This window comes from Pempheris klunzingeri, chromosome 10, assembly GCF_042242105.1.
Source record: "Pempheris klunzingeri isolate RE-2024b chromosome 10, fPemKlu1.hap1, whole genome shotgun sequence".
NCBI lineage: Eukaryota > Metazoa > Chordata > Actinopteri > Acropomatiformes > Pempheridae > Pempheris > Pempheris klunzingeri.
Genome location: NC_092021.1, coordinates 9,970,595 through 9,983,760, shown reverse-complemented (window position 1 = coordinate 9,983,760; position 13,166 = coordinate 9,970,595). Strand labels below are relative to the sequence as shown.

General features: G+C 40.8%; 1 protein-coding gene across 1 annotated transcript; it reads left to right on the top strand.

The window, feature by feature from the left end:
* The first annotated feature begins 103 nt into the window (after nt 1-103).
* Nucleotides 104-11,117, top strand: LOC139208737 (alpha-1,6-mannosylglycoprotein 6-beta-N-acetylglucosaminyltransferase A-like). Its single transcript, XM_070838468.1, has 16 exons — nt 104-164; nt 293-505; nt 1,686-1,762; nt 1,954-2,043; nt 2,204-2,269; nt 2,566-2,742; nt 3,707-3,876; nt 4,111-4,239; nt 5,759-5,892; nt 6,081-6,214; nt 6,640-6,783; nt 8,588-8,734; nt 8,993-9,106; nt 9,236-9,310; nt 9,417-9,574; nt 10,886-11,117. Exons 1-16 carry the CDS (start codon nt 104-106, stop codon nt 11,085-11,087), a joined length of 2,091 nt encoding a protein of 696 aa, XP_070694569.1. The 3' UTR covers nt 11,088-11,117.
* Nucleotides 11,118-13,166: the final 2,049 nt, after the last annotated feature.

Genomic DNA, 13,166 nt, shown 5'->3' with positions numbered 1-13,166 from the left:
CTCCTCCCCCCCCTTAATTCTCCCTGCCTTTCCTGTTCTTCTCTGTCTGCCCTCTCTCTCCCCTTTACCTCCCTTCTTCACCTCTCATTCTCTCCTAGACATAATGAAGACTGTTGTCAAGTTTGTGGATGATCTTCTGAACGCCATGGAAACCTCTGAAGATTGTGAGCAGACTGTTTACTGAAGTGGCGCTACCTTTATAAAGATGCAACTCTGATGCAAGCATGTTGAAAATAGTCAAAGCAGAGGGATGATTTGTCAAAGTAAAACTCTCAAACTCTCTCTCCCTCAGTCTCTCCTCCGCCACCTTTGAAGAACTACAAAGGAGAATTAAAGGCACTCCAGATTAAAATGGAGGCAGAAAAAGAGAAAGGACAAATGAGGGATGAGATGATTAAGGAGCTGCGTTCTGATAAACTTCAACTGCAGCAACAGGTGGCTAACTTGGACAAACGCCTAAAGCTACAGGCAGAGAAGGGAGAGAGGAAAGAAAAGAACGAACCAGGTAAAAGTCCAATCAGGTAAATTTGCTGTCGATCAGTTTACAGGCAGATTGCTTACTGTATTCTCACAGTCTGGTTTTAACACAAAGCGTGAAGAAACTCTAGCATGAATACACAGTAGATATACTGTAGCAGAAAGCAGTTACACCTTAGTGATGAACTCAGATGGGCTATGAAGCCATGATGTCAGAACTAGACCGAGAACCCAAAATGTGAACACAGGACCCAAAAACTGAACTCAGGTTAAACACGGGTTTATTTATCACCGAATATGCAAAAATGACAAGGCTGCCACTCCTTGCAAACAAAAAAAAGGGGAACTAACTAAGGGAGTATGGCAGAGCACAAAAATAGAAAACCAACTAAGGACGGAACAGCTAACAAAGCAAAAAGACAAAACGTAGCTGCTGAACTACAAGGGCTGAAAACCAATAAACAAAAGTGAACAGCTAACAAAATAACCAGAAAACTTAGCTGCTAGGTACTAAAGCTGATCTAAGCAATCAGAGTTCCAAAACAGGTTTCAAAGCTGGAGACGCAGGCTGGAATCCAGGACAGGCAAGACACGGCAGAGCAGAGGTCTTAGCCAGGGTCTGAGGAGGAACAGCAGAGATTACAAACTGACAATGAGTGAATGCCTGAACCAGACTTAAGTACCAGGCAGGCTGATTAGTTGCAGGTGACTACAACAGCTTCCTTCAATCCTGCAATCACTCAGGGAGGGAGAGACACACAGGGACAGACAACAGTGCCACCTCAGGCCACAGACAGGTGCAGGAGCAGTGGTCCTGACACGAGTTATGAAAAAAATGAAAAACTGTAAAAAGAACCTTATTGACTTATTAACAGTTTGGGATCAGTCTAAAATCAGCAATGCATTAGTCCCTCGCTCAATATGTATCTGAAGAGCCTTGGTTCAGCCTTCTAATAAACTAACACTTTAAAAGAAAAAACATTTACTTTAGTGCCATTATTTCACACCTCATTCACGCTTTACTAAGCAAGAAATTAAAAATTCTGCTCCACCATTTTTTCCAACGATATCACTAATTGGGAGAAAGGGTTTCAGGAGTAATGATCATACATTTTAACACATGGGCAGGCTTGAACCAAAGTGAACAGGCATCTTCAAGCCTCAAGCTATCTCCTTTGCTGAAGTGCTGTTGTTTGTATGTTTCTTAGATGATCAAATCAAAGAGGAAGAAAATTGCCCACTGCCACCCATGGATGGATACCCACACTGCAAGGAGAAACTGAAGGTAGCATATTTCATTATCATTTTAATAGACACCTATAATGGAAATCTCATTGGTAGATCTCATATATCAGTTCTCTGTGTGTTCCGATCTCTCCAGTAGCTTATTTTAACTTTAGTGTTTCATCCGACCATGGATAGCATTGTGTTAATCATGATTATATACTTGTTATTTGTTGTGGCCCTCTTTTCCAGTGGATGACGGATATGTGGAGGACTGACCCTTGCTACAGCAGTTATGGGGTGAATGGGTCCCAGTGCTCATTCCACATCTACCTCAGTGAGGTACCTAAGTGTATTCAAGCGCTCATATCATCCATTCACTCATGTCACACCAAGTGAAGACCTCATTACATACAGGAAATTACTCAATTATGGAAATACAAGTGTTTTTTGTGTTTGTGCTGGTGTAACTGTCCAGTCTTTCATTCTGTGCTGCGTTAAGATAGAGTCCTGGTGTCCCGTGCTTCCAGGCCGAGTGATCCCCACAGCTGTAGTGGAAAACCTGAAGGTAAAGGCAGAGGCTAGAGAACGTTAGACTGCATGTTATCTGTGTGTCCTGTATGTGTGGTGTGTATCAGAGTGGTGTGTGTAAAAGGTATGCATGCAATCTACATTATTTCATTACGTGATGACGTCACTTAAATGGCATTATTGACACAAATGGGTTAGTGGTGACATTGATGACTTGTGGACCTGTTGAGCAACAAGAAGTCTTCGTATTGTGAAGGGATTTCAAGGTCTAAAACATGTCTACAAAATGGTAAAGAACACAGCACAAGTCTTGTCTTTTCTTCATTTTCCCAGGCAGGGTCTGACCATGCAGTGGTGAGGGAAAACCTAATGGGTCTGTATTCATCTCTGGAAAACATAGCCCAGTTCCGCTGGATTCACCAAAGGATTCGCAGTATGGAAGAGATCTGGGTGGAGGCCGGACGCTCTCTTTCAGCCAAATACAAACTCACCGAGCGGAGAGCTAAGCACGTAATGTATTCCTCCCCACTGTTTTTGTTTGACCAATTAACAGTTCTCTGAACCTTGTCATCCTTGGTAACTGTTGCTATGTGCAGGTAACAATGATAATGGGGTTGGGTTTTACACTCAAAATTCACAGCAATTTTTGAAACAATGAGTCTTTCTTTCTTTCACACAGAAGTAAATAAAAAAGTATCCTTCTCATTCCTAATCAACAAACAAGCACATATTAAAGGGGGGGGGGGGGGTGCTCCAACCTGAAAAAAGTGCAGAGTGTAAAACCAGATAAGGTACAAACTCAGTGATTATGTTGAATTGGTTTCAGCCACAGCGATAACTTGTCTTAGAAGTTAGAAACCTCAATGTTTTCATTTTCAAGGTTGGTGCAAAAGCACCACATTTAAAATGTAAAACATTCATTTTCAATTTCTCGTTAAAGGATGCTGGGATGTTAGAGTTGGCTGCTTTCTTCCATCCTTCAATAAAGTTCTTATTCCAGTCATACTACAAACATGAGAACATTGAGAACAGCCCTAATTCTCTCTTAAACTCAGAAAGAATCGATAAAATATGTCATATTTAGACCACAAAACAGTTCTACAGGAGGTAGACAGGCCTTCATTTACATTAGGAGGATATTTGTGGCTGATGTATTGATTGTACTTGTTGGAGATGAGCCCTCAGATGTGGCCACTCAAAAGGCTTTCGATAGCATCCAATTTTCGACAAGGATGTCCTCTGTCACCCTTATTATTTACCATATCAATTGAGCCTCTGGACTTTCAATACTAATTTTAATATTCATTAAGGGATTTGAAAATCAATCTTCCGAGTAGATTTAACCCTTGTTATTTCTGTTTCCTGCAATTAACTAATTATGTTGTGACTATATTAGTATCAAAACAATCATATTAGTTAAATACTTGGAAAAAAAAAAAAGAGACAGCACTTGAAGTCGCTCCCTCTCTCTTAGATCCTGGTGCATCCTGGAGCGTTGACAGAAGAGTCGCATGTTGGAATAGCAGAGACTGCCTTCAGTGGGGGGCCCCTTGGGGAACAAGTCCAGTGGGGTGACCTCATCTCCACGCTTTACATTCTGGGCCACCATCTTCACCTTTCTGCCTCCATACCCGACCTCAAGCTGTGAGTATGCACACAAAAAGCAGGCTGCTGTCTGTCGGGCTGACTGGTGTCAGAGAGATAAATGAAAAACAGCAGAATATAAATCATCGATCGTGCCCTTTTTACTGCTAAAAATGTTGAAGTTATAACCATATTAGTTGATATACATACATTTCCACTCATTCCATAATTTTCCCTTAACTGTTATAATAACTGTGTTTCTCTTTATGATTGTGATTCTGTCTCTCTCTCAAGTTTTCTAGAGGTTAAGATGGGTAGCTGCCCACCTCGTCACTCAAAAGTGGAGGCAAACCTGATCTATACAGACATTATCGGCTTTAGGCAGATTCAGACTGTATTACAGTCGTCTTGGATCAAATACAAGTGAGTATCAACATCCTGGTCCTGATATCGCTTTAAAGTAGAGTGTATGCACATACTGTATGCATGTAATGTGTCTAAAGTACATCATTACAGCATTAGAGAAATATTTTGATGACTCATAAAGGGCTGACTGATAAAAAGTGAGCTTTAAATTATTAAAATGCCATTCACTGATGTTTTAGCGAGTGCAGCAGGCAACATTTGACTAAGCTGACACTGTACAACACCACGTGTTTACACCAGGATGCATTAATGATTTGCATTGTCACGGTGTCTTCATTCGGCCATTAGTTTGAAAATACCAAAAGATACGTCGCTGGTGTATGTGTGATGGGACAGAATGGTGAGATATGACAAAAGAAGAAGCAATGCACAAACAGTTTAGGCCATTTGGTGTGCTTTTGAAAATAATCAAAGGCCAAGGTAAAATTAATGGAAGTTCAAATGCCACTGGCAAGTAAACATGAGCTACGGAGAGCAGTATAAAGTTAAAGAGGTTATATGTTTGCAGAGGAAGAGAGAGACGAATAACAATAAGCCAGAGTCTGAGACCCATCTGAGACTGTGTGGTTTGGAGATAGTTGTGAGATTAAAGAAGATTGACAGAAACACTGACAGAGAAGGTCATCATCTTATTTTTATTCCTCTCTATTAAGGCCCAGCCCCTTCAGCTGCACACAGATCAAAAGATTAGAAAGTTTGATTCAATCTGCAGAGACACTGTTGCCCCCCTGACAGTCGGGAAACCGTGCCTGTATGACACCCATGCTACTGGGCAACTATGTTGAAGGGCAGAATGTACATGAAAAAAAGATATTAGGCTGTCTGGAAAATTGTCAGTAATCGGTAAAGCTGCGAGAGCAAATCATTTTGCCACCATCTTCTTCAGAAATCCTCATAGTCCCTCTGTTCCACACTATAAATTCAGTTCTCGGCCGTGTTGCTGCCTGCCAACTGTCCTGTGCTGTCCACAGCCATTTTTGAGTGCTTCCTAACTTTTTCTCTATATTTCACAACTGGACTACGACCTTGCTCTGGTGTCATCTTTAATAACTTCCAGCTCGCTGTCTAACATTTATGACACACTCTGTCACACAAAGTTCCTGCACAACTTTTAAAGAAAGTATTGGACAGTCTCGCAAATGGAACCAGCCTGTCCTGTTTTAAAACATGCAATAGTCCAAACAAAATGCGGAAAGACTTCACAAATAAGAAGCAAACAATTCCCATCCCATCTCGAAGCTCCAATTCCTGTCCAAAGAACTGGAGAAAATTGTGTAGATAAAGCTTCTGTCTCATTAAGACAAATAAGAACATCATGGAGAAATTCCAATTAGGGCGCATTACAGGACAGAATCTCTCCCCCTCAGGATCTAAAAATGACCTCCTGTTCCTTAAACTGTGGTAAATGTACTATTTTTGGACAGCTTGAAACCAGGAGAGCGAAGGCTGATATAGCAGCATGTTAGTGCATCACTGCGTTGGTGAGTATAACTGTGTTCCTCTGTCTGTCAATCAGGTGTAGAATTCGTGTGTTGGACTCTTTTGGCACTGAGCCAGACTTCAATCATGCAGCTTGGGTCACAGCACACAACCTTAAGAGTCCATTTGGCAGTCTGAACCTGATCCCAATGCAGTTCTACACCATGTTCCGTATGTCTCTGTTTTTTTTCTCTTCACCTTGTGATTTACATATGTTGCTTGATCTGAGAGGAAAAGAAACAGCTACTTTTAAAATGTAATAATCAATCAGTCATTCAATCAACTCAAAACTGCAGGATTTTTAATGCATTTGAAAAGTCTAGATTATTTTTTGAATCTATTTCTCTCATTGTGAGCAGCTCATACACCAGACAACACATTCCTGGGCTTCGTGGTGCAGCACCAGCTGAGCCCTGAAGAAGCTGATCAGCTCAAGTCTACCAGAAGACAAAACCAGGCTCTTGTGTATGGCAAGCATGGCAAGTTTTGGGAGGTAAAAATGGACAGACATTGTAACAGCCCCAAAAACCATTATGCAAATTATAGGAAGTATGCTATGAAATATTCATGTGTTCAGGCGCCACTATTGATTTGAGAAACCGTTACAGAAGCATACAGCCGATAGTAATAAAACTGGCAGACAAGTTTTGAAATGACGAGAAAATGATGAAGGCACTTTTTCTTTTTACTTAGGCACAACTTTGGAGTTTTAATTGCTATTCTTATTCCTTGAAAATACATTTTGTGTTTAGCAGTTTGTGGATATTGTCTGTGGGTGTTTAGTAGTCTGGCGGTTCCCCTCCTCTCCTTCAAACATCCCCATAGCATACACACTTGTCAAAGGAAAGGCGCAATTTGTGCCTTGTCTATTGATTTTGCAGTAAGCCACCCTTTGTTTCCTCTGCTGTTGCATTGCAGGGTAAAGAGGCCTATCTGGACATTATCCATAAGTACTTTGAGATCCATGGCACGGTCGATATCAGCTCTTCGATTCCAAGCTATGTGAAAAACCACGGCATTATCAAAGGCACTGAGGTACAGGCCCTGTTGAGACAGAGCAAGGTGAGTGAGTGAGGGATCAAAGGGATCAATCAATTCACACAAGCCTTAATGTTAACACAAATGTCCCTTAAATGTACCCTTGTGTTTTGTTGATTTTTGCTTTACTTTTAAATATTCTCTTTTATTATGGCCTTATTAAATGTCGGTATTTAGTGGTGAGGCGCTAACCTCTCTCTTTGCCACAAACTGGGGTTGCACATTTGATGAAGGTGACAAAATAAAGGAATTACCAAAAAAGCAGTAATTAAACTCTTCATGTAGACAAAAGGTACACAAAACAGGCATTCTGTGAAAAAATCTGCTTCCTCTGGCTCTTCTTTGTGCTCCTAATGTGATTTTCGAGAATCTACCGTGTCTGAAGGGAAACAACCAATCAAAGCATGAGGAGTCTCTGAGGCAGTGTTCACCACTGCTCCTGCACACTGCACTCCCCCGTCCTGCATGCTATAACTCGGTCAAACTCACAAACAGCAGTGGTACCGGCCTATTTCTAACTGATTTAGTGGATGGGCTTTTCAAGTCTCATCATGTAGGGGGGAAAAAAATCAAGGAATTTAAACTACAGGGGAGCAGTGGGGGAAGATGCCAACGAGTAGTGGGCAGAAGCCTCAAGGCTCTTGGAGGATCGTCAGTCAGCCAACTGTGGAAGATTTGGCTGCTTTGCAATGTTACCAGTGTTTACCACTGTGGATGCTATTGTATTCCACGCCTCTTCAGTTGCCATGGTTAGCCTGCTCATGCATGGCAGCCTCCTTTACAGGTGGGGCTTTGGAGGTAGAACTGCAGCACAGAAGGGAGGGAGCGGAGATGGAGCCGAAGTTATACTCTTTCAGATTCTGAGTCCACTCTCTTCTCAATGCTACCACCTGCCGTTTTAAAACATGTTACTCACTTCTAACTGCAAGAACATTAAAGCAGGTTTCATGATGTTTAGTTTTGACACATATGGACCACGGGATCCGCAGAAGCTTTTGATGGTCTGGATTTGAGCAGTTTGTCTGCTCCTGAACTTTTAATTTAGACGGGAGATTAAGAGAACGCATGCTGGTCTGTCCTCAGTGACGGTGGGGACGAGGCTTGGGTTCAGTCTTTTTTTTTTTTTGTGATTAGAAGTTTATTGGCATTTTTTCAACAAAAACAAATAATACATCAAGACAATCAACACTGAAAATGAAAGGACATAGAAGATGTGTGAGTGCATAGACAAACACCTGCGCACATACAGTACATGCATGTACCTACTCATATATGCATACAGTTATATAAGTACATACACAGGCACCTTAAAGAAAATATACAGGAAAAAAAAAGGGTAAATAACAAAATTGGCAGACGGTTCAAAAAAAGAAAAATCGCTTTTTAACGCTTTAAACAAAACTGTTTTGTATTGACTAAACTAACTTAAAATAATAAATAAGTAATAAGATGAATGAGTAATATTACTTTCAAGGGGAACCTTAATGAGTAATAGATTATGAGACAGGTGAGAAAGGAGTTGTATGGTTTATTATGACGTGAAGCATATTGTGTTTGTGATCATGTGTATGCTGCAGTTCTGTCGCTTATACAACAAATTAGCACTGTGTCTTGCCTTATTGTATTTAATGACCTGTTTGTGTGGTAGTAAGCATGTCCTGTATACTGTGGAAAAGCCTGTGTGTTGTATAACTTTCACTTCAATTCATCATTTATTGTCCCAGTGTTGGCTGGCACCGTGTGGTAACAGTGAAGAAATGCACCGTGTGCTGCACATCTTCATGTGTGCTTAGAAAATCTAAACTGTTTTTATCTGTGTTTGTTGTAGGTCTTTGTGGGACTGTCTTTTCCATATGAAGGTCCCGCTCCGTTGGAGGCGTTGGCCAATGGCTGTGTTTTCCTGAACCCTAGGTTACGTCCTCCGCACAGTAGTCTGAATACAGAGTTCTTCAAGGGAAAACCCAACATCAGAGAGGTCAAGGATAGCATTCAATCTGTGGCACACACATAAAACACTTTTTTATGTGTACAACCTCCCACACTGTACAGAAACCTTTTTCCAACCTCATTCAAATGAACAACATGAAATCACATAATGAGCTAGTTGATCCAACATTAGAATCAGTCCACTGTCTTTACCAAATGAAAAGAAATTATGCTTGTTCATGGAAAATAAATAAATAGTAGGTTCACTGTATCATGTAATTTCTCTGTCGGTGTGTTTGTGTTGCAGGTGACATCCCAGCATCCTTATGCCGAGGCCATAGGAGAGCCTTTTGTATGGATGGTAGATATGCACAACTCAACAGATGTGGAAAGAGCTCTCACTGCTGTCCTCAATCAGAGTGTAAGTACTATCTAAAATGCTGTCAGATCTACCTATTTCCTAAAGAGTGCAGTGGAAATACAGAGGAAGCTCATTTCAGAGTCATTTTCTTTAGTATATCTAATTGTAGTGCTTGCATATACATTTCAGATTGAGCCCTACCTTCCCTATGAGTTTACCTGTGAAGGGATGCTGCAGAGGGTCAACGTCCTGATTGAAAAACAGGTTGGACAAATGTTGGTTGAGGGGTTGGAAAAAGGATCAGAATTGTAATTAGAAAAATATTATTTTCTTCTCCTCTCTTCTCATTTTCTTTTCATTTCTGCCTCAGGACCTCTGCAACAGCAAAGTGAGCTGGCCCCCACTAAGCGCGCTCCAGGCTGTGAAGGCTGAGGCCGATACTTCCTGTAAACAGGCATGTCAGAAGGCGGGCCTCATCTGTGAACCTGTATTTTTCCCTCATCTTAACAGCGCTGAGAATCTTGCCAAGTGAGTTTACATGTTACTTAGCATATACCTGAATCCAGTCAGGTATGCTGCCAATTTGCTGTCATGTTTTTGTGTGTATGACTTGTGGTTTGAAATGAGTTGTATACAGTATTTGATGAAGACTGTAGATAAATCACCATGTCTGCATAGTCATGATTAATGTTTCGACCATTTTTATTCTGAATTAAACAGCAAATCATCACAGACCGTATAGATCTTCTATAACACGCTATATATGTTAGACCGAACGGAACTGGCTGAACCCACAATGCAGACAAGGACACAGGTAGGGTAGGTTGGGAGACAGACAGGTTTATTAACAACAATGAACCAACACAGGGCTGGGGGAAGAGACCAGGGGAAGCAGGCTGGTGGAGAGGGAGACCGGACTAGAGCAGAGACGAGGAACAAATGCAAGCAAACACAACAAGAAGTCTAGTAATGGGGAGCCTGAAGTATACGATATGGAAACGAACAATCTGTCAACGAGTGCAGAGCTGAGCTGGGCTTATAAAGGCTGGGGAGGAGTAGGTGGCTTGATGAGTGATCAGGAACAGGTGTATGGAGATTGCAGGTGTGTGGGTTGATGACCGGCGACAGAGGGACAGAGACAGGGGAAACAGGGAAAAAACAACAGGATCCTAACAATATCTACTACACAATTAGAATGGGATTATTAAAACTAAAGCCTAAATCCAGCTGGTTTACTTGTCATATACAATGTACTGAATGTTATAGTTGAATTTGCAACGGTGTGCAAAGGACGCAGCTTTTAAAAAAATATTCTAGCTGACAAATTAGAAACACACAGTAAGTCAGATATTAACTCCCATCATGTTCACGTTAAAGTTACTGTGAAATATATCTAACACAGTGCAAGAGGCCTTTTCATCAACACACTTGAGCCAGTTTTGTCAATTTCAGATGACTGAAAATGCTGAGCATTGGTTCTAATCCTGATGATGATGAACATGATTATAATTTTAATAGTGGAGCTTGCTGAATTTAATACACCACTTCAAGTTCAAGTTTCTTTATTGTAATTTTGCATACTCCCGGCAAGGCATATACATAAATAAAGCAGAATAGATAAATAAAAAAAGATTTACAGGCAAACAAAATGTATGTACAGAGGAGAATAAATGTACAGGGGTAAAGTGCAACTTGGTGCAAGTACATTAGTAACCTCACAGGCTTGATTCTGGATCCCTGGAGTTGCCAATTGAATTACAAGCTTTATGACTTAATAATTTGATACACAGCTGCTGATGATGATTTCTTCTCTTTATTGTTTTTTTTTTTTTCCCCCAGGTATAACATAGACTGTCAAACATCAGAGCTTTCAGCTAGCCGTGTGGTGCTTCCAGCCTACAATGTCAATAGTAAACACTGTCTGTTCCAATCTGATCCCCTGCTCTTCAGCTGTGTGAGATCGGACAAATCCCTGATTCGCATCTGCCCCTGTAGAGACTATATAAAGGGCCAGATAGCCTTATGCAAGGCATGTGTCTAACTGCTGGACAGAAAACACAAACCCATGTAACTAAAAGTTGTCAATAAAAAAAAAATCAATGAAAAGTACTTATGTGTGTGTCCAAATGTCCAGACATACTAACTGAGCCTGACTTTGGGAGAGGTTTCTGCCCAGTACGAGCTGATTGGACTGGACAATCTAAAAGTTATGCTATGTTCATCTGTACCATATAGATTACAGGCTCACACGGGCAGTGTTCTGCAGGCTCAGTAACATGACTTGCTGTTGGAGGACTTTAAGTCACCTAAAGCACACCTAAAGCAACATCACAGGTACATAACCCATGTCTTCACTAATCCTCACATTATGATGAAAACAAAGTAATCATCAATCATTTACATGATTATAGGGGTGTGGATAAGAGTTTCCATGAGCACATTACCTTACGGACAAAGGAATAGTTCATTTGCTCACCAAAAGTTAGATGAGAAGTGTGGTATCGATTTTCTCATCTAAATCACCATCAAGAAAGTAGACAAATACATTCCTCAGAATACCAAGCCATTCCTTTAAAGGCAGGATCTGTAAAATCAGAGAAACTAACAAGAGTAGCTGCATTTCGGAAGTATCCAACCAAAACTAGCCGACTGTATCCCTTCAGGCTCCCCTCCGAGGCCACTCCCTCACAACACATGAACATGCACGTTACCTTTAGCTCATAGTTAGTGCTCACTGGGCTGTCTGCTGCTCACTCAGCTCAGAGGCTAATGGAAGCTCACTGAACGACTGTCTGTCATGGTGCATGAATTTCAGGAACATGGCTCTCTTTCCTTCTTCGTCTTAGTGAGCTTTCTGCTGAGTAACCCCACGACAGTCTGAATTCGGGTTGCACTTTAGCCCCGTGGCTTAGTGGCTAAGACTCTGGTAATGCACAATGGGTGCACTTGCTGCAGGTGTTACCTAGGTGGGCAGGCATGCAGACAGACTGGCAGATTTTATTTCTTTTTTTCTTTTCTTTTTGGTCAAACTACACTGAACAAAAATATAAACGCAACACTTTTGTTTTTGCTCCCATTTTTCATGAGCTGAACTCAAAGATCTAAAACATTTTCTGTATACAAAAAAACCCCATTACTCTCAAATATTGTGCCTTAGGCTGGCCACAATAATTTTATTGTGGCCAGCCTAAGGCACACCTGTGCAGTCATGCTGTCTAATCAGCATCTTGATATGCCACACCTGTGAGGTGGGATGGATTATCTCGGCAAAGGAGAAGTGCTCACTAACACCGATTTAGACAGATTTGTGAACAATATTTGAGAGAAATGTTTTTTTTGGACATAGAAAATGTTTTAGATGTTTGAGTTGCGTTTAAAAGTGTTGCGTTTATATTTTTGTTCAGTGTATATCATGTATTGATTGCTGTCAGACTGCTATTAGAATTTCAACATATTTAACTGCTTCACAGCAGTAGTCAGGAGAATGAATGACAAAATAATGAGGCCAACAGTTTGAGGACATATTGAGTAGTGAAACACACATTAGCTGATTGCTCAGGTTGACAGAAATTATACAACTAGAAAAATATTTTCATTCTTTTGGATAAAGTGACTCTGTGACTAAGAGCTAGTATGAATGGGACTGGTGATTGTTCACATACTACCCACTGTCAACAACTGCCACATGGCACACACATATCTGTGTCCCCATTCTACGTATTACCTTCGCTGTAGGAGAGCCTCCCGTGACAGTTGTGTGGTGGAAAGTAAAAAAAAAAAAAAAGACCATGTCACAGCATTTCTGATGAATAAGCAGGATAAAACTTTATTAATCAATAAAACTTTGCTCTTTGACAAAGATATATACCTCATAGTCTTTTTTTCATAAATAAATGGTGTTTACATCATCTGATGTCATTACTGTACATAGAGACAAATAATTCTCATACACAGTCAGATTTACTGGAAAATCAGTCACATCTTTCCATTCATGTTCATTGTTTTGTATGTGTGTGTTTCCCTGTGTGTGTATGTGCACACGTCTGTGTGTGTTTGTGTGGCTGAAATGCATTTGTAACCACAGCAGTAAGGGTCTTTACAAGCCCATGCAAAGCATATA

Excerpts from the sequence above, each read along its gene's own strand:
- LOC139208737 (XM_070838468.1), top strand. The coding sequence starts at position 104 with ATGAAGACTGTTGTCAAGTTTGTGGATGATCTTCTGAACGCCATGGAA. Across the intron at positions 5,893-6,080 it reads GCAGTTCTACACCATGTTCC|CTCATACACCAGACAACACA; the intron begins GTATGTCTCTGT and ends CATTGTGAGCAG. Across the intron at positions 9,575-10,885 it reads AGCGCTGAGAATCTTGCCAA|GTATAACATAGACTGTCAAA; the intron begins GTGAGTTTACAT and ends TTTTTCCCCCAG.